This window comes from Chrysochloris asiatica, unplaced genomic scaffold, assembly GCF_000296735.1.
Source record: "Chrysochloris asiatica unplaced genomic scaffold, ChrAsi1.0 scaffold00009, whole genome shotgun sequence".
In the NCBI taxonomy this organism is placed as follows: domain Eukaryota; kingdom Metazoa; phylum Chordata; class Mammalia; order Afrosoricida; family Chrysochloridae; genus Chrysochloris; species Chrysochloris asiatica.
In genome coordinates, this window is record NW_006408527.1 from 20,524,517 (window position 1) to 20,545,874 (window position 21,358).

The 21,358-nt window shown below is 40.3% G+C and overlaps 1 protein-coding gene across 1 annotated transcript; it reads right to left on the bottom strand.

The window, feature by feature from the left end:
- Positions 1–994: 994 nt before the first annotated feature.
- TMEM183A (transmembrane protein 183A) lies at positions 995–17,935 on the bottom strand. The gene is made up of 8 exons (XM_006834120.1): positions 17,753–17,935; positions 17,493–17,582; positions 16,435–16,602; positions 10,627–10,786; positions 9,477–9,657; positions 6,119–6,199; positions 3,373–3,528; positions 995–1,659 (listed from the first exon to the last, which is right to left on the bottom strand). The coding sequence occupies exons 1-8, from the start codon at positions 17,859–17,861 to the stop codon at positions 1,474–1,476; spliced, it is 1,131 nt and encodes a 376-aa protein (XP_006834183.1). The 5' UTR covers positions 17,862–17,935; the 3' UTR covers positions 995–1,473.
- Between the last annotated feature and the right edge of the window lie 3,423 nt (positions 17,936–21,358).

Genomic DNA, 21,358 nt, shown 5'->3' on the forward strand with positions numbered 1-21,358 from the left:
CTAGCAGCAATATTAAGCAGATGCTTCCTAAGAATATTCCTTAAATAGCTGGGGGTAGAGAGGATGGTAAGGAAAAAACATCCTAATTTGGCAGTTTGGCTCATGCTAACTACTACCCCCACAAGAAATCCATCTTAATGCCCAGCTCACTGGTTATTTGGGGGAAGGAGGCAGGCAAGCAGCAAGGTTATCTTTTAACAAAAAAATAAAGCCAGCCGTGACCAGCTTCTCAGAATATACCACCTTCAGTAAGTCCTCTGACCAACAGGAGGACATTAGCATTTCTGCAAGGACAGGAGGCCAGGCTCCCAGGGGCACACAGTAGTGTACAGCAAAGTACAGGCACTAACTGATTTTAGTTCAGGAGGCTGGTTTCTATTTGGGTATTCATTTTTTTTTAAATGACCTTCAGGCTAATAAATGCCTTTCTAGCAACTCAATGAAAATGCAACTATCCTCCTTACAGTAACTTTCTTGATTTGTTTTACATTTTAATTAAAAAGAAACATTTAAAAGATTCCTTCATCAGTCTTATATATATCTCTTAGGCTAATTAGGGATAAGGTATATCTCAATTTCATCTTTACTCACCCTTTTATTTTTTTTAAATCTATGCCCACTCTGTCTCTTCCCTTTTCCCACCATCTGTCACAAGAAAAATGAGACTGATCATTTTCACCGTGGTACAGCAAAAAACAGACCTGGGTCCGAAGCTTGGCTCTGCCATATGGCCTTGGATAAGCCACTCATTCAGTTTCCTCACCAGTAATAGGACCAGTATCACCGATCTTGCAAGGTTGTAAGTATTAGAGATGTTATGTAAAGTTCCTAACACAGTACCAAGGGCACCAAGTCACTATCACTACCACAATCAACTTCAGGCAAAAAAAAAAAACAACACTTTTTTTTTTTCAATCTAAACTCCAAAATAGGCAAAAGAACATTTGCACATAAATAGCCCAAAATTATTTTTTTAAAAAAGACACCAAAGTCATTTTTAAGATTCTGAAAACCCTATCACCTACTTTATTTCTGGAGAAGGGTATAGGGAGAATCACTTGGATTTAATAAGCAGCTAAATTAGAAGCAACAACAACAACAATTTTAGGCCTTTGATCCATAAGGGAATGGGGAAACTTCCTTATTTAGAGAGTCAAGAATTTAGTTTCTCCCTAAAGCAAGCCCATCCATTTTCACTGGGATAAAAGAATAAAGAACAACAAACTCAATAGCACCAAATGTGGTTTTAACATAGAAAATAGGCCCAGATTTCTCCTTTCAAATGCAATTCTGTAGATGAAAATACATTTATAAATCAATTGATATTTCTCTTGATTCAACCCCTCTTCTCACCACACAGAAGCCCCTGGAAACTGAAGAGCTTGTGCATTACTAACCACACACACAATCAGCTGCCAAATACTAATGGACAGGCCTAGTTCAGGGCAGCCCCCGGGGTATAGGTCACAATAACTATGCTCTTAGGGAGAACGGATACTGAGGGTGCCACCAGTCAAAGAGCCGAACGCTGTGCACTGGGTCAAGGATGACTTGCACGCCCTGTTCACTGCGCAGTTTCCGACCACCACGGATAGGAGAATCCTGGAACACTAGTCTCACTCGATGGTGCCGCATGTCCGTGCTCACATTGATAGTAAACTGAGAGAGAAAAGCAAATTAAACAAGTTTGGTTTCCTATGGCTCACACTAAATTAGACATTCTAGATATCAATTACACTAGTTAGGCAACAGATTGGAGTCTTGGTATGAAGCTGTAGGATAAGCCCTAGAATGCTAACTGGAAAGTTGGTGGTTCAAAACCACCAGTTGCTCCTTGGAAACCCTGTACATGGTCAATATGAGTCAGAACTAACTCAAAAGCACTTAACAACAGGCAGCAAGATTAACCTCAGGATTATAACACCAATACGTTTGAAAAATATATATAAAGGGTGAGTCTTATAATTTGTAAGCTCTTCTCAGCTTCATATACTTAAACTAAAGAAAGCCTCATAAAAGGCCGAATAAATAGGAATACATCCACATAACTACCATTAAAGACATTTTTAAAAACTGAACTACAGCTTTTAAAGATGAAGGGATTTTGATATTATTGAGTAAGTGAATACAATTCATGTATGTATTATCTGTTCACATTTTTTAAAAATAAAACACAAAGTACTTAAATATGCATGTGAACATAAAGGTCTAGAATTCCATGAGTATAGAATACAAGGAACATACAAGGGGACTTCAAAATGTTTGTGGAAAAATGGAGTTAAAAGATAATGGAGTTTTTCCATGAATTTGGAAAAAAACCCTCATTTGTGTATAAAGTAGATTGTTAAAGTGGCTTAACCTGGGAAGAGGGGAGAGGTGTCTACAATGTCATCATCCTAATTATGTAAAATTATTTAAGAGGGTAGGTATACATACATAGTACCAAACACATTACAAAGAATTTCCCAAAAGATTAACAGAAGTTATAAGGTAGTAGAAGTCTAAGCTACCTTAAGTACTTTCCTAATATCTTTATACATTATTTAAATTCTTTACAATGATACATACAGAGAAGTATGTATTATTTTACCAGAAAAAAAAAATTTGAGTTTTTCATTGTGGAGGGGAATCCTGCATATCTCTGAATATAAGCCTAAAATAGAGAGATGACAAATCATATGAATTCTCTAAACGCAAATCCAACTAAATGTTTAAAAATCTGGAAACTATGTCAGAGGCTTACAATCGAAGTCCTAAGTAGTATTTGGTGAGTTAGAGCATCACATCAAGGACAAAGATGGCTATCCATCTTAATATTCCATGTTATGACCTCAGATGCATGCCCAGGGTCCTGAGATACAATGCTTGTGTACAAGCATTGTCATTACCCCTAACCAGACAATGTTTCTCATACATGAAAGATCACCACATGTGAGAATGCAAAAACTTTCTCTTTTAGAAAAAAGAGCATTTCTATAGAGAAGGAAACAAGTAAAATACTCTCAGGTATAATTTAACTGCTCCACAAATTTACTCATAATATACATATCTTATATCAGATTTAAAAATTATTCTTCAAAGATTTCTTCCTGGATGGTTAAACTTACAAATCTCTTTCAAACCCTAAATAGAAAAAATTATGTACAAGAGCTAGAAGTCCTAGTGGTCCAGTGATTAAGCGCTCAGCTGAGAACTAAAAATTCAGTAGTTTGAACCCACTAGCTGTTCCACGGGAGAAAGCTGCAACAGTCTGCTCTGTTCTGTAAGGTCTCCAGGAGTCACAATTGACTGAATGGCAATGTCTAGTTTGTTTTTATTAATGGGTACAAGAGCTCAGAATGACACACTGAGGTCCCCCGCACCTACACTTACCAAGGTAAATATCATTCCCATGACAATTGGAATGAAGATAAAATTGAGAGTGGTGACCTGCAGCAAGCAGCAGTCCTGGTCTGGGTTGGTGTGAACATCTTCATATTGAATGGGTGGCTGCAATCCTCCCATACACTTGCTCTTTAACCTAGGGGGCTGAAGAGAACCAAGAATTAATCTAGGGGCTTCACAAAATGTGTATTGCTTTAAGACTCAACTAAAGCAAGTGAGATGTACTGTCTTATTATCTCCTCTCTTTATACTATCCATTTTTACAGAGAGATCAAAGAAAACCTGCCCTTTCAAAGAAGGGGAAACACATTTGGAATAGCAGCTGTTGCAACATTCACAAGCAGAAGGCTTTGTGTTAATTTTATTTTAAAAGGCAGTTATATCCAACTTGCAATTATTGTAGTATCTGTAATGAGGAATGCAAGCTTGACTGAAAACCATGGAGTTTAGTGCAAAGATACAATCTGTTCTCCAACCAAAACTAAACACAAGTAAAACTTCATTTTAATAAATACTACTTTAATACAGAGCCTAAAGAATAACTGCAAAGCTGTTTCCACATCCTGGCCCATGGCCTTTTTTGTTTGTAGTTTTAAAATTTCTATCTAATAGGCTAAACATTAAAAATAGCTTCCATTATACTAAGATTAGACCTTACAAATCTATGGCAGCAGACTGATGCTTCATTTAGATGGCATTTCCTGCCATCTGACAAGGAATGGAAACTTATCGCCTCTATCAGAGGCTCTCTAGTGTTTGAGAGATTGCAAATTCCTTGCTACTTTTCAGACACCAAAGAACATCTGCTACACAAAAGGCTTAAAAGCAGAAGTAGCCACCTTAATTCCAGGCACCATAAAATAAAGGAGTCATAGGCTCAGCTCAGCACTCACTTTCACACAGTAATTCTAGTTTCTCCTCATCGCCACATCTCACCACTTATGGCTGCTCCCCAGTCCTTCTACAGAAAAATCCTACTATGAATTTTCTACCAACATCTAATTAGTGTCATAAATATTGGTCTCTCATTAAATCCAATGATCAGATAGAAACAAACATGTTTTTAAATCATTCAATAGTAAACTATAATACACTTTTCTTACAAACCTATCTAACTCAGCTGGCATCAAGTAAAGGATAACTAGCTGTATTGGTAATGTGTCTCATAAGTGAAATTTTAAGTAGAGGAGACAGGTGGGAAAGAGTGAGGCTGTCGAGGATAAGCGGTAATGTTTTGCCTGTTCACATTTTTTTTTAAATGTGAACACGCAAAAAACAGTTATTCACTGTGGCCAAGACCACAGGTGAACCCCAGCCAAAGGCAGTGACAGAGGTGGAAAAGTGTTAACCCATCCTAGAAGCCTTTGGGCAGTGCCTCTCCTCACAGCTTCCCCAAACCAACTCAGATATAAAACCCTGTAAATTACTGTTGTCTACAAATTGTTTACTTGGAACAAAAACAAAACTTTTTAGGCAAGTAAGCTCAGTACACTGTTCTATTATCTTTTTTCCATTTCCCTCACTTTTACGCACACACTTTGGGGTGCTGCTAAGCCATTTAAAAGTAATATTGGCATTCTACCCTTAATTAATTTAATATGAATAGAGACATTATGACATAAACATATTATCACATGTCACAAAATTAGCAATAATTTCATAATATCTAATATCTATAGCATATTGACATTTCCCTAGTTGTCCCAGAAATGTTTTTTATAGCTTTGTTCTCTGATCTAAGATACAGCTAAGGTTTACTCTTTGCAGCATTATGTTGTTCTATCTTTGTAGCCTCTTTCAGTATAAAACAATTCCACCTTCCTTTTCTTTTCATGGCATTATTTATGTGTTGGTGTGCATTATTTGATTTTAATAAGGCGTTTCTGATGTCTAGTGAAATGAGAACAAGGTACCTGAAAAACAAAAAGCAGATAATGTTTGTTTGGAAACAGTGGTGCTTACCTAGCAGTGAGGTACAATTAAGTTCTGGGATCCCTTAGTCAAACAAATGGCTCAGCCTCCAACCTGTAACAACTAAAACATCCTCACCACCAATCCCTGGAAAAGGATCATTTCATGAGGTTTTTCTATTAATACTACAGGCTCCTTCAGCATTTGTTTCACCTCAAATTATGGGGCAGCTATGGAACTCTTGTGAATATGCACTGTTCTTTCCCACTACTGTTCCCTGTATTATTCAGTATTATTCTTATTATTTCCCAATAATGTTTAGAGAGATAGCCTCTCTAAAGATCACAACAATAATGTTGAGGCATTGAATTCTGTGGATACAAATCTATAAGAAGTATCAAGCCAGGTCAATGGCTAGACCCTAAAGAAACTTAAGTGGCCAGGGTCAAAATGAACTTATTGGAGATGATTTGGTTAGCACTAAGAGTTAAGAAAGAAAACTACCGCTTAACAGGTTGATGTACAGCCTGTTAGAATCCTTAGAAAATCCTTGCCAACTGAACTTCACTAATCTCCCTACCCTCCCTTCTTGCTCTCATACCCCAAGTTGTTGTTGTTATTGTTGTTGTGTGCCAATGAGACAATTCCAACTCTAAAGACCCTGTACAAGGTTTCTGAAAGCAGCTGGTGGTTTTGAACTGCCAACCTTGCAGTTAGTAGTATAGTGTTTATCCTATAGCACTACACCAGAACTCCATACCCCAAGTAGATACTGCCATATAAGTACACACTGAAATATATATAGCACATTAAAACCACATACCTGTTTTTTGAACTTGAAGTTAAATTCCCACATTGGTTCCTGTCTATTCCCAACAACCTTTCTGCACCAGAAAAGCAAGCACTGTAAGAAAATAAAAACAAAATAAACCAAAAATAAAGGGGGGGAAAAAAGAGAGAAGAAAAATAAAAATACACTATAAGTTTACAAAAAATAAAAGAGTAAGAAAATCCTCTCTATTTGACAGAACTAAAGTCAGCCACAGTCCCAACACTGAGATTATACTCTGGCACAGATAGGACCCTTAACTGACAGCGGTGCAACAAGAAGAGAGAAATCCCAGGGCTGTTCAATTAAGAGAAAAAGAGCCAACATACATCCCACAGAGACTGTGGAGGACAATGTCTACCATTTTCATCTTTAGAGATGGAAACATGGTCTCTGGAGACTGGGGCATTTTGATTCAGCAGGCTACTTCCCTACTTTAAATTGTAATGGCAGCCAGTCCACAGGCAAGAAACTAATAAGATTATAAGACAGGCAGAGAAGGCTAGCTTTGGAATAGAAGAAAGTTGCTCAGGACCTTCTGGGAGCAGACAGCGGTGCAGAAACTACAGAGCTGGGCTGAATTCAGTCTAGAGTAAACCCCTCAGTTAAGTCACGCTACAGCTAGGGTTAAGCACAAGAAGTGAAGTACCTCCCAGGGGACAAGGGGTGGGTCGTCCGCCGTGCCAGCTGTCCTGCCCTTCAGACATGCCCTGTACGTCCTGCTGTTCCATCAAAAATAATGGGCTTGGCTTTAAGGGGCAAACACTTCTGCTGCCATCACAACGGCTCCAGTGTCCCACACAAGCTATGCTACTGAAAAGAGAGAGAGGGGGGAATCAAATACAAAAAGCTGGAGTCCAGGAACTTCCTTTAGGCATGCCAGCAACTCCTTGAATACCACGCGATTGAGAGTATACAAGTGGCAAGGCCATGCATGGGACACCTGCCACTGCAGGTCCCACATCCTCTTCAGAAGACCTCTAATACAAGGTACAATAAGCAGCAGCCAGGTGGCCTGGGTTGGTTGTTTGGGTTAAGACCTTAGTTTCCATTCCACCTTGGCTTTTTATAGTCTACTTTTAAGAGTTAATATACAGTGATAAGAATATGGAAGACATGGGTACTTTAGAATTTAGGCAGTAGCACTTGCATTGTGCACTGGAGCCGCTAGGATGTGTCAAGCATTAGGAGTTTGCTAGATGCTATTCTGCTCCCAGCAACTGATTCACACCTGGTATGGTTCATTTACGGAATGACCTAAGCCTCACCACAGTCGTCTGATACTGTCCAATGTTTCTGGGGGAGGGAAGCTGTGAGTCAGATGATACACTGCCCACTCATATTACAGGCAGAAGCAGCTGCTGGATGAAATTCTACTCGCCCAGCATTCTACTCCTGCCCTAAATCCATCAGCTTGCATGGTATTACATTGAGCTCAGTCAATGGCCCTGACCTCCAAAGTTTGCAACCTTGGCAGGAGACAGGAAGGCTTGATAAACTCCTAAACTCGAGTCACGCTGATGAATCTTGAAATCCATTCTAATCAATATATAAGTATCAGACAGATTATTATCACTGTAGAGCTAAACGACACCTACTGAGTCAATTCTGACTCATGGCAATCACATGTGTTTCAGTAGAACTTCTCCACAGTGTTTTATGGGCTGCAATCTGTAAGAAAATAGCCTTTCATCCAGAGTGCCTTCAAGCGAATTTGCATTGCCAACCTCAGTTGCAGGGAGCTAGGGGGCCGTCAAGTCAGTTCCGACTCACAGCAGCCCTGTATAGGGTTTCCAAGGCTGTAAGCTTTACAGGAGTAGAAGAGCCTCATCTTTCTTTCTTGGAGCAACTGGTAGATTTGAACCACTGACCTTGCAGTTAGCAGGTCAGCTCATAACCCACTACACTGAGCTCAAACTATGTGTGCCACCCAGGGGCCTAAACCTAAACTTGCAAAGAACAATCACTATACAACTTCCATTAGTATAAAAAAAGAAGTATGAAAGAATAGGATGCTACAGAACAGTAGATTTGAGGTAGGAACAGAGTGAAAAAGTTATCTCCAAACTCTAAATACACGAAACTCAGACAATGGCATTTGCTGAAAAAGGTAGAGCCATCAATTTACACAAATAATTCTATGTAGGAGCTCTAGTAGCATAGTGGGTTACAAGCTGGACTGCTAACCACAAAATCAGCAGTTTGAATCCACTAGTCACTGCATGGGAGAGAGAGGCTTTCTGCTCCCATAAAGATTAACAGTCTAAGAAATCCTACACAGGGTCGCTATGAATTAGAACCTACTCCACAGCACACAACCACCACCACACTCCAATTACTAGGAGCTAGGCCAAAGTGATTCCACTAGAGATTTCTTGGGGATGGAGTAAACACTAACTGGCCTATTTACATAGAAATCAGAAGAATGCCAGAAATTTGAATACAATATATGAATATAAAATACTGGGGAAATCTTGAGACAATAAGAAATAGCCAAGCACACAGGAAGAGTTTTAGAGCTCTAAAATTGTATGTGGATTCCAGGTGTGGCACTGTGGGCTAATGCTCTGGACTACCCAGTCGGCCTGAACTGCAAGGTTGGCGGTTCAAGCTCACTGGTCACTCCTTGGAAAACCTATACAGGGTCACTATGGGTCAGAAACAATTTGATGGCACCTAACAATAAGATCAAGGGTGGTGCTGTGAGCTAAAACACTGGACCAGAAGGTCAGTTTGAACCACAAAGTCGGCAGTTCAAATTCACCAGCTGCTCCTCAGAAATCCAATACAGGGTCACTATGAGTCGAAACCGATTCAATGGCACTTAACAGCAACAACAAGATCTGGGAGTAGAAGTAACTTTTAGTCTCTGAGCACACTTACCACAGAGTCTAGCAACAGTGGGCATTTCACTGTATGGAGAGCAATAAGAAAAGGGACCTTAGATGTCAAGGTCACATTAGGAAGAAAAAAACAAGTGCATTGTTCATGATTTATCTTTGGATCATGATTTAGAGCACCTTTTAAAAATTACAGTTTACACCTACCATTTGAGCTGTGCTCTTACTAGCCCAAACCATCAAAAAAAAACACATCATTTCTGAAATGGCCCGATATTCAATGCATGGAAATAAGTTAAAATACAGAGAATGCCCCAACAGCACAGGAAAGCTTTATGGTAATAATAACAGAAGCCAGCCCAACACAGCAAGAATGTCTTGGAGATGTGAAGCCTTAGCGCCCTGGAAGTTTCATTAGTCCCCTAGCATCAAGGAAGCTGAAGAATAGGCCACAAAAACAAACCCATCATACAAGAGTCCATTAGTCAAACCCCAACACTATTTTCACTTACTTTGGAATTCTTTAGCGTGCTGGGAGTACTTTCTGGAATGGCTGGATTCTTGGAAATTCGAGTAGCAAATGGCTCATACATATGGTACAGAGATCGGATCACACATGCCCGGAGACAGCGCAGCTTTTCCATTGACTCTGGTCGCAGGCGCAAAGGTAGAGAGGCATCCAGCGTGTAGTGCCTGAAACATGACACATTACTCCTACCAATATGTGGCCAGTCCCTCCTGCTGCTTTGTCAGTCTCCTAGGGCTCCTGGTCTCTATATAAACTTCACAGCACTAATCCACCGGCCAGTACTTAGTTTGTCCCCAGTGCTCACACACACACAAATCACCATCTCCTTAACATCTGTTACTTTTGCAGCTTCTTCACTATGTAAAACCCAATTACATATATCTCATAATCTTGCAATTCTTCATCCCTTTTGAAATTTTAAATCCTCACTATTTCACTCTACAAAACAGCAACTCTCGGAATTAATAACAGTACAATATACTTCAGCTTGCTCACAAAAATACCTGTACTGGGGAAAAGCCACCCAACTCTCCTGTGAGACTTCTCAGCATGTTCTGTACTTTCTGATATCTGAACATCCCTTCCTACCACATCTTTACTAACAGTATACAATCTTCACTAGGCTTTCATACGCAGCATCACCCCTTACTATGCCCCTTTACTAACTATACAACTCACTCACTAATCACCATTACAACTATACATACAGCATAAGTACAAATACTCTATGATACTTCCAAGATGACTAGAAAAATCTGAAAAACAACTAGTTTAGTTGAAGAGATAAGCAGATCGGAATCTGTAGCTTTTGAAATATCTGGCTAAGATAAACCTCTGAAGAAAAGTCAAACAAAGTTCTTTTGGAATCTAAAGCACACAACTTTTTTTCTGAAAGCATATGTATACTGGGGATGAGGGTGGAGTGGGGCTGCAACCATAGGGAAGACAATTACCTGGATGAATTAATACTATCAAATTTAAATAGAGAGGGGCTCAGGGAATCCAATGCTAGGCTCATGCCCAGGCAGAGTAGAGAAAAGGAAAGGAGGTCACCATCCAAGAAGGAGCTCCAAATCACAAACAGCAATGAAATCAGCCATACAGATAACAGAGTGAGCTCTCTGTGGTCGCACCTTCGGTACAACCTGGTCCAAAAGGCAGCAGTGCAAGTGACAGTCCAGGCATTCTTACAAATCAGGGAAAAATTCACAATGTCCTCAGGACGGATGTAGGAGGCCAGCAAGAGCCAAATATCCATGGGATACTCTTCTCCTCCAGCCCTGTCCAGGTCTTCTGAAACAGAAAAAAAAAAAAAAAACACAACTTTTGACTTTCTGCTATACAAAATATCCAAAGAGCTTGACTTTCTGTTCTTCCAAGGCTTTGTGATAAAGAAAAGGGTTTTAAATAGGTCCAAGGAAACCGTCCCTCAAATTCATGATTTCCTGCTTATTTGAACTACTGAAAACTGTCTCCACTGCCCAAGAGGATAAGTCTGTTCTTAAATTTAAGGTCTTTTTTTAACACCTATTGACACATTATTTAAAAAAAAATTAAATATCTTTACATACACTATATCATTCAACTCCAATAATTTTTCAAGAGAAATATGGTAAACATTATTGTACCCATTTTGAGAAAATGAGAAAAACAGAACCTTGTGAAGGTACACAGAACCTGTTTTCTGACTTTGAGTTTCAAGCTCTGTACAATAAACCCTGTCCTTGATTTCCCTGCAGTCCCCATGCACCAAACATTTTCTTCAGTTCAACCATTTAAAAACAAAAACTGATCATGCATGGAGGGGATTGTAATCAATCATTGCAATGAAACAAAATATGATAGGATGAATGTAAAGCTGGTGTTTCTCCTATGTAAACTCACATAATTCACAATAAAAGCTTAAAAAAAAAAGAAGAATGCTTGGAGCACGGTACAAGTTACAGATGAATAAATTACTGAAAGGTTTTTTAAAAAATCATTTTTTAAAACAAAACTGATCTTTAGGATGGTAGAGAAAACCTCAAAGCAAAACTAAATTTTCAAAACTAAGGAAGTTACAATGTATTCTCATTACTTAATAACTGACTGCTTATAAACATGTTATTTTCTTCCAATTCCCCCACCATTCACTGCCAATTGGACCTATGACCTGGCCACAAATATTCATTCACTCCTTGGCAATGCATCTCTACCTCCTCCTTCAGACATTCTAAAAAAAAAGTGTTAATTAAATATATATCTAGATCCTGAGATCTACTATCCATCTCAGGTTCAGATAACAATTAAAGCTCCATTGATACTAGAATCTGAGCTCCACTGATTCCCTTAATTCAGAGATAGTAACAGAAATATGGCGTGGCACAGTAACTTCTGGTATGGCACTGTGGGATCAGCACTAGACTGCTAGCTACAGGGTCGGCAGTTCAAACCCACCAAATGCTCCTTGGAAACCCCATAAAGGGTCACTACGAGTCAGAACCGACTCAATGGCACTTAACAGCAAACTTAACAGGTATGGCACTGTAGGATACGCACTGGACTGCTAATCACAAGGTCAGGAGCGCAAACCCACCAGTCACTCCTCAGAAACCCTATACAGGATTGGTGTGAGTCAGAACTTACTCAACAGCACTTAACAACAACAGAAATATATCAAAACCAGCTTCCTCTTTTCCTTAGCAGAGTCCTGAAAACACCTTCCTATCAAAACCTACTACGAAGCCACAGTAGTCAAAACAAGTCTTGCTGTTGTTGTTGTTGTTGAGTGCCGTAGAGTCGACTCCAACCCATAGAGACCCTGTATAGGGTTTCCAAGGAGCAGCTGGGAGGTCAGCGGTTCAAACTCACCAGCTGCAAAACTGAATCCTAATTTGCCTAAGAATGGAACAAGACCCATATCTCATACCATACATAAAAAACGAGCATAAGATAGATGAAAAACCTAAATGTAAAACCTAAAACTATCAAGATCATCAATGAAAATAGCAGGAGCTCTGATACATGGCACACACTATCAAACATAACTGAAAATACACAAACAGCAGAAGGCAAACTAGATGACTCAAGACCTCCTAAAAATTAGACACATATGTTCTTGTGTGGCGCTGTGGCTTAATGCACTGAACTGCAAAGTCAGTTTGAACTACACGGTCAGTGTTTTAAGCTCACCAACTGCTCCTTGAAAACCCTATACAGTGTCACTATGGGTCGGAACTGACTCGACGACACTTAATAGTAACAACAACATGTCCATCGAAAGATTTCACCAAAAACATAAAAAGAGAACCCATAAACGGAAAAAAATTTTCACAATGACATTATCAGACAAGGGACTAAACACTAAAATTTAAAGAAAACTTCAACACCCTTACAAGAAAAAGAAAAATAATGCAATTTTTAAAAGGGCAGAGGCAGCTACCACTACCAATTGTTTTGGTAAGAATCACATTAGAAGTTCCTGGATAGAGTGGAAGAAAATGTGAAACAAAATTCAAAATTACAAAAGGATCATGTTTACTGGACAGAAAGAGACTGGAGGAACCTGAGACTATGGCCCTTGGTCACCCTCAGGTCTGGAGCTAAACTCACCCTCATGGTTCAATTTTCAGTCAAGCAGCCAATAGGTATACAGGACAGACACTAGTGAGGCATGCACACCATGGAATGGTCAACCATTCAAGATCAAATTAGACAGCATTTATTTACCTACAGACTAAATTCAGAAGCTTTGGAAAAGGTTGAATGAAAACAAGAATTACAGGGAGAAAGTGTGGTGGCTGATGTTACATGGAGATTAAAATCATTGAAATGAAATAAAGCATATGATTTATTGAATGTAAAACTCATAATTTACTTTTGTAAACCTTCACTCAATTCATAATAGAGTTGAAAAAAAAAAAAAAACGAGCAGAGGACATGAACAGACATTTCACCAAAGACATTCATTCAGGCAGTCAAGAAGCATTTGAAGAAATGCTCACAATCATTACCCATCAGAAAGATGCAAATCAAAACAACAATGAGATATGTCACCCCAGCATTAACTAGGTTCAAAAAAACAATAAAAAAACAAATGCTGTCAAGTGTCTAGAGACTGGGACCATCCTTATACTGCAGATGTGACTGTAAAATGGTGCAACCACTATGGAAAACAGTATGGCACTTTCTCTTAAAAACTCGGAAGTGGCCTCCTGAGGTGCAAGTATTGGTCTCTCCCTATCCAAAGTTTAGAGTGATGAAAATTGAAGATAATTTTGGACGATGTGAATGAACTACTGGATCAGGAAAACATCAGTCTCCAAAACCATGAAACCAAAAAAACTAGATAGTGTCCAGCTACCACTACTAACTGCTCTGAAAGGAATTACATTAGAAGGTTCTGGACAGAGTGGGAGAAAATGTAGAACAAAACTCAAAACCATAAAAAAGACCAGGTTGAATCCCAAGACTAGGGCCATTGGTTACCCTTCAATTCTGGAACTGAACTCACACTAGTGAGCTGATGAGAATGTAAAAAGGGTACTTTAGAATAACTATAGACAAATATTCATAGCAACATGATTCACAATAGCCAAAAAATGGGAAAAACCCAAGCATCAATCAATGAATGAATGGATATATAAAATGTGGGAGTTCTGGTGTGGCACTGTGGGTTAATGCGCCAGATGCAAAGCCATTTGAACTGCATGGTTAGTGGTTCAAGCTCACCAGCTGCTCCTCGGAAACCCTATACAGGGTTGCTATGGGTCAGAACCAACTTGATGGCACTTAACAACAACAACAATATAAAATATGGTGTTATCCATATAACTGAATATTATTAGGCAACAAAAAGGAATGAAGTAAACAGACTACAATATGAATGAACCTTGAAAATATACTAAATAAAAGAAGTCAGACACAAAAGGCCACCTATTCTAGGGTCCCATTTACATGAAATGTCCACATAGGCAAGTTTTTAGAGACAGAAAGCCCATTAGTGTTCTCTAGGGTTGGGGATGGTGGTGAGAAAGAATAGGAGTTTCTTTATAGGGTAATGAAAATGTTCAAAACTTAGATCATGCCAATAGCTGTACAACTCTGTGAACATACTAACGGCACTGAATGGTACACTTTAACAGAGTAAATTTTATCTCAACAAAAAATGCTTTAAAAAAGTTTGTAAGTCTTGTGCGGAAAACAAAGATGAATCTCTAATAGAATGGCTATGGTGACAAGTGACAAAAGAACAAAGAAGTGGGGAATGTCAATATTAATTTGGAGTCTTGAAGAGTGGTATCAGTGACAATAATTGGTATAATTACAAGGAATGCCAGTTCTTTAGTTTATTGATTTCTTCAATACTATGTAAATATATTTTATATCCTAATCTCAAGTAGGGATAAAAGTTTTGGTAAATCTGAGACCAAAAATAACATATAATTTATTACTTATCATCCTCTCCCTAAATCTAGTTAATCATCAGAATTGCCAGCAGAGCTGTAAGAATATATATTCTGGGCTCCACCCCAAGAGGTTCTCATCATTAAGTTTAAGGTACAACCTGGAATCTGAATGATGATTTAACACATTATGGTGGTTCCACACAATTAAGCACTGGACTGCGAACCACAAGGTCCATGGTTCAAGATCACCAGCTGTTCTGCAGAAGAAAGATGAAGCTTTCTGCTCCATGAAGATTTAAAGTCTCAGAAACCCTATACAGAGTTGTTATATGAGTTAGGAGCAACTTGACACTTAACAACAACAACAACATAGTTTTAGTTAAGAAGACCTGGTGGCACTGTGGGTTAGGTGTCGGGCTGCTAACCACAAGGTTGGCAGTTCAAACTCACTAGTTACTCGGCAGGAGAAAGATGAGATTGACTGCTCCAATGAAGATTGACAATCTGGAAAACCCTATGTAAGGTGGCTTTAAGTCAGAATGATTTAATGGCAGTGAATTTTGGTTTTGTTTATGCCATTTTTTGTTTCATTTGTATAAGTTTTATTTCCACTAAGCTCTGGTAGCGTAGTGATTACGAATCGGGCTGCAAACCTTCAGGTCAGCAGTTCGAAACTACCAGCTGTGCTGCAGGTGTAAGATGAGACTTTCTGCTCCCGGAAAGATTTACAGTCTCAGAAACCCTGTACAGGGTCGCTATGAGTCAGAACCTACTCCACGGCACATAACCACCACCACCACCACCACCAAGGTCAAAATATCACATACTTTTCTATTTCCTTCATAGACACGTTGTTATTGTTAAGTACCAACAAGTTGGTTCCCACCCATAGCAACCCTGTATAGGGTTTTCTAAGAATTCAAATAGACTTTGCAGTCCAGAGCATTAACCCACAGCATCACACCAGGACTCCCATAAAGGCATAAAACAGACTTAAAGGTATAAATAACTGCAGATAACTTAAAAGCTCATAATATCTAAACGTATCTGAAATAAAACCCATTATCATATAATACACGTTTGGGGAAAAAAAAATGTTCAGCCATATTTATGCTTCCTTACACTTTCAGAAATCCAAAAATCTAATGGGTTTGTGTTTTCATGCTGTCCTATGGGTTTTTACCTAATGTATGGCTACTATAGTGAAGTTCACAATTCGAGAGAGCTGTCCCATGGAAAAAAGATGAGGCTTTCTGCTCCCGTAAAGATTTACAGACTTAGAAACCCTGTACAGGGTCACTATGAGTCGGAACCGACTCCATAGCACATAACCACCACTGACCTTTACCAATCTCTTTCCCTCTCAAAATTAGATAACAAATTAAAAGTCCTGATGCATTATACCCTGTCCCACTTCGAAGATCTGACTTGAGAACTAGGTTTTTCCCCAAACTTTGGTTCTACATATTACCTCAAATACTTCCCCTTTGCTACTGAAAAGTGAAAGCTTCACTCCAGACAGGCCTGATAAGCTCACAGAGAATAACCCTTTACCTTTGTGCCTCTTGCTTTTCTTTTTTCTGGAAACTGTTCTCTCATAAATGCTTTCCTCTTGGGCATCCATCTCATCACTGCTGTCGATGATGTCACAGGGCTCACCAGACCCAGAAAGAGCTTCTTCTGTCGGAACCTGAGAAGCTTCCAAGCCACAAAGAGATTTTACTAGAAGAAAAGAAGGGAGAATGAGATGGCACAGTCTTACCCAGAAATCCCAAGCATCCATCATGGATATCAACATCCATCAAGGAGAAGAAAAACGTGGAAAAGGGAGGACGTGGAATCAAGTCTGCTGAAGAAAGCTGAGGATCTGTCACCAAATATATAAAGACAGAAATCCGAACAACAGCAACGGGCAAACTGACTCCAAAGTTGCAGAAACTAGCTCCTTAAAAGTGCCAACTTCAGAAATAAAGGAAATAGGAGTGTGCTATTCTTCCACTATAAACCCTGCGAGATTAAAAACAAAATATGATTCTACTCTCATTTAAATAAATTCTGAGGGGAGGACTTGAATCCCATTTACCCTGGTCCTGAGATAGAGGGTTCACACAAAAAAAGTCTGGGGCACACAGTAAAAAAACCTGAAAACAAGAAGAGAAGCACTGGAAAAGAAAAAAAACGTTCTAAGGTTATTTACACATGAAAGCAAATGCCAGATTAAGTGGAGAATGTGGCCCTGTGAGTTAATGTGCCGGACTGCAAAATCGGTTTGAACTGTAAAGTCGGTTGTTCAAGCTCGGCAGCCGCTTCTTGGAAACCCTATACAGGGTTGCTCTGAGTCGGAACCGACTTGTGGGCACTTAACAAAAACAGTATGTGAACCACTCAAGAAAAAGAAGACAGCAGTGGCAAAAACACGGTATTTCTGCTACATCAACTGCCACTATTGGCTAATCCCTACAATGACCACATGTGTAAACATGGAGAGCAAACACATTTATTGGAAGATGTCTGGAAGACTGTAAGAAAAGTACTGAGTCAGACTCCCAGGAAAATAAAATACCAAGTTCTGTCTTCATGGCCCGAGTCTGAGACACCTGCAGGACGCCTACCTTCCTGCTGGACAGCATTGGCGACGGCTTTCTTGATCCGTCCAGACTTCACGACGGCCGGATCCGAGTTGGCATAATCCGCAACTGTCACTGAAACACAGCACCAACCCTCAAGGAGGAGGCCTCTACTCTTGAGTGTCTTCCCTACCAAGATCTCCTTCTCATTTAGATCCCCAGCCCAACACAGGCACCTCCGCGCGGTCCAGCCCCCTCCCTGCCACTAGCCCCTAGTCTTTCGTTGTCCCCGCCCCCTCGCCCACCTCGACCAGAGCAAGCGTCGTGAGCCCGAAACTTGAGTCGTTTCCCTCTCTTGGGCATGGCTACTGTGTCGGAACGAGGCCGGCCTAACGGGCCAGGACCCCGGGCCATGTCTCAGGCCTGAGGACCGGACCCAGGAGCTGCACAGCAGCTCCGCCCAGCTCCGCGGCCATCGCGCACCCGAGGTACCTGCTCTCGCGAGGAAATAGGCCAGAGCTAGGACTCGCGTTGCTGGACGTCTCCACAATTGAAACCAATCACCACCTGAGCTAGGTATGACGTCATCCTCCGGCGCCTGAGGGCAAACTAGATCTGGATTTTCGCTAGAGAGTTATTCTATTGAGTGGTGTCGATTTTCACTTTACTTCTGGTAAGAAAACTGGTGTCTCAGACCCAGAACGCGCACCGCGTTGATTAAACTTAGAACTTTACATACTGGTCCCCCTAATTCGTCCTGTTTCCGCCTCTGGCCACGCTCTAGGTCCACGTAAGCACCCGGATACACATAGTCACCTTCGTGCCTATGTGCTGTGTCCGAGGCCGGGTTTTAACAATGCTGCGGTGATCCTGACACAGCCCCATTTCCTGTCCTGAGGGTGTCACAGTCTAATGGGAGAGATAAATTAGTAAAGACACATATTCAGTTGTTGTTAAGTGCCATCTAATTGGTTACGACTCATAGCGACCCTGTGTACAGCAGAACGAAGCACCGCCGGATCCTGCGCCATCCTCACAATTACTGCTACTCCTGAGTCCATTTTTGCTTTTTCACTGACACTTCTCTTTACCAAGCATGATGTCCTTCTCCAGGGACTCCTGATAATACGTCCAAAGTATGACACAGAAATCTGGCCATCTTGGCTTCTAAAGAGGATTCTGGTTGTACTTCTTTTGTTTGTTCTTTTGACACTCCATTGTTGTTAAGTGCCCTCACGTTGGTTCCGACTTGTAGCGACACAATAGAGTATACAAGAAGCAGCTGATGAGCTTGAACCGCCAACATTGCGGTTCAAACCGACCTTGCAGTCCAGCACATTATCCTGAGCTCCACTCTTCAACACTATAACTCAAATGCATCAATTCTCCCACATCTTCCTTATTCATTGTTAAGTTTCACATGCATATGAGGCTATTGAAAATACCATGGCTGAGTCAGGAGTACTTTAGTCCTCAAACTGACATCTTTGCTCTTGAGCACCTTAAAACAGGTCTTGTGCATCAGATTTGCCTAATGCGAATATGTCATTAGATTTCTTGACTGCTTCCACAACTGTTGATGTGGATTCAGGCAAAATTAAGTCTTTGACAACTTCAATGTTTTCTCCATTTATCATGTTATATACTGGTCCAGTGGTGAGAATTTTTGTCTTCTTTACAACCCATATGGAAGGTTATAGTTAGTACGTGTTTTAAGTCCTCTTCCGTTTGAGCAAGCAAAGTTGTATCATCTGCATATCGCAGGTTGTTAATAAACCTTCCTCCAATCCTGATACCAGTTCTTCTTCATATAATCCTGTTACTCGGATTATTTGCTCATCATACAGATTGAATAAGTATGGTGAAAGAATACAACCCTGACGCACACTTTCCCAGATTCTAAACCATTCAGTGTCCCCTTGTTCTGTTCAAACAGCTGCCTCTTGGTCTATGTACAGGTTCCTTGTGAGCACAAGTAAGTGTCCCCGAATACTCATTCTCCACGGTGTTGTTTATAACTTGTCATGATCCACACAGTCAAAACGCCTTTACATATTGTGTAAAGCACAGTTAAACATCTTTCTGGTATTCTCTGCTTTCAGCCAAGATCCATCTGACATCAGCAGTGATAACTCTCATTCCATATCCTCGGCTGAATCTGGCTTAAACCTCTGGCAGTTCTCTGTCAATGTACTGTTGCCTCCATTTAAAAATTATCTTTAGCAAAATTTTACTTGCATGTGATATTAATGATATTTTCCTATGATCTTTACATTCCATTGGATCACCTCTCTTTGGAAAGAGCACAAATATGGATCCTTTCAAATCTGTTAGGTAGTTGTCTTCCAAATTTCTTGGCATAGATGTGTGGGTGACTCCAGTGCTTCATCAGTTTATTGAAAGATTTCAGTTTGTATTTTATCAATTCCTGTAGCTTAGTTCTTTGCCAATGCCTTTAGTGCACATTGGACTTCTACCATCAGCCCTTGGTCATATGCTACTCTCAACAGCCCTTGGTCATATGCTACCTCTTGAAATGGTTGAGTATCAACTATGTCTTTTTTGGTACAGTGACTATGTGTTAATGGTAGATAGGACTTGAAACATTTACTTATGAAGGTCAAAGAGCACAGCCTTCGATATGGATTACATCTCAATGTCAAGAAAATAAAAGTCCTCACCAATGGACCAATAAACAACATTCTTATCAATGGAGAAAAGATTGAAGTTGTCAAGGACTTCATTCTTCTTGGATCAACTATCAACACTCGTGGAAGCAGCAGTCAAGAGATCAGACGACGTATTGCACTGGGCAAATCTGCTGCACAGGACCTTTTTAAAGTATTGAAGAGCAGAGATGTCAGCTTGAGGACTAAGGTGCGCCTGACCCAAGCCATGGTATTTTCAGTAGCCTCATATGGATGCGAAAGCTTGACAGTGAATAAGGAAGATAGTAGAAGAATTGATGCCTTTGACGTTGTGGTGTTGGAGGAGAATACTGAAAGTGCCATGGACTGCCAAAAGAACCAATAGATCTATTTTGGAAGAAGTGCAGCCAGAGTGCTCCTTGGAGGCCAGGATGGCTAAGCTTCGTCTCTCATACTTTAGACATATTGTCCGGAGGAAACAGTCGCTGGAGAAGGATGTCATGCTGGATAAGGTAGAGGGTCAGAGAAAAAGAGGAAGACCCCTAATGAGATGGATCGGCCAGGTGGCATCATTGATGGACTCAAGTGTGGCAGCGGTAGTGAGGTTGGCCCAGGATCGGACATTGTTTCGTTCTGCTGGGCATGGGGTCGCTATGAGTCAGTTCCGACTCAATGGCATCTGACAACAACAACAATCCACTTTAGCTTTTTAAAAAACAAACAACAACAACAAAAAAAAACCCACTCAGGCATGTACAATAATTTACATCTCCAAAGGGCACATACTGCAAGTCTGCTCCTAGCCACCAGCTCTTAGTCCCTCTCTTCTTAGTCCATGAATCTAGAGTCCTCAGCCACTCCCCCTTTCCATGCCCCCGTCTCTGCCTCCATCTCTGGTGCTGCTGCTTCTCTGGATAGGGTCGCGCATTCTGCTTGTGCGTTCCTCTCTTGATGGTACTAAGGTCCTCTGTTTCTGGACTGTAAGATTAACCACTCCCCTTTTTTTGTTACAAAACTTCTACCTTTACAATTGTGACAGTCACGATTAGTGATGAAAACAATTATTCACTGTTGAATCTTACGACCTTTATCCTTATCTCTCTTCACCAGACCCATCTAGACAAGATGACAGCTATTCAGTGGGGACTCTGGTTCCCCCCATACTCTTAAACTAAGCTCCCTCTTGAAACCTTGTATGCCAGTCACTTCGTACCTTTATTGCCCCCTCATTTTAGGTAGCCAAAGTCTAAGTTGCCTGTCCCT

Excerpts from the sequence above, each read along its gene's own strand:
- TMEM183A (XM_006834120.1), bottom strand. The coding sequence starts at position 17,861 with ATGGCCCGGGGTCCTGGCCCGTTAGGCCGGCCTCGTTCCGACACAGTA. Across the intron at positions 10,787-16,434 it reads GAAAAGCAAGAGGCACAAAG|AAGACCTGGACAGGGCTGGA; the intron begins GTAAAGGGTTAT and ends TTTCTGTTTCAG. Across the intron at positions 1,660-3,372 it reads TGGGAATGATATTTACCTTG|TTTACTATCAATGTGAGCAC; the intron begins GTAAGTGTAGGT and ends TTTCTCTCTCAG.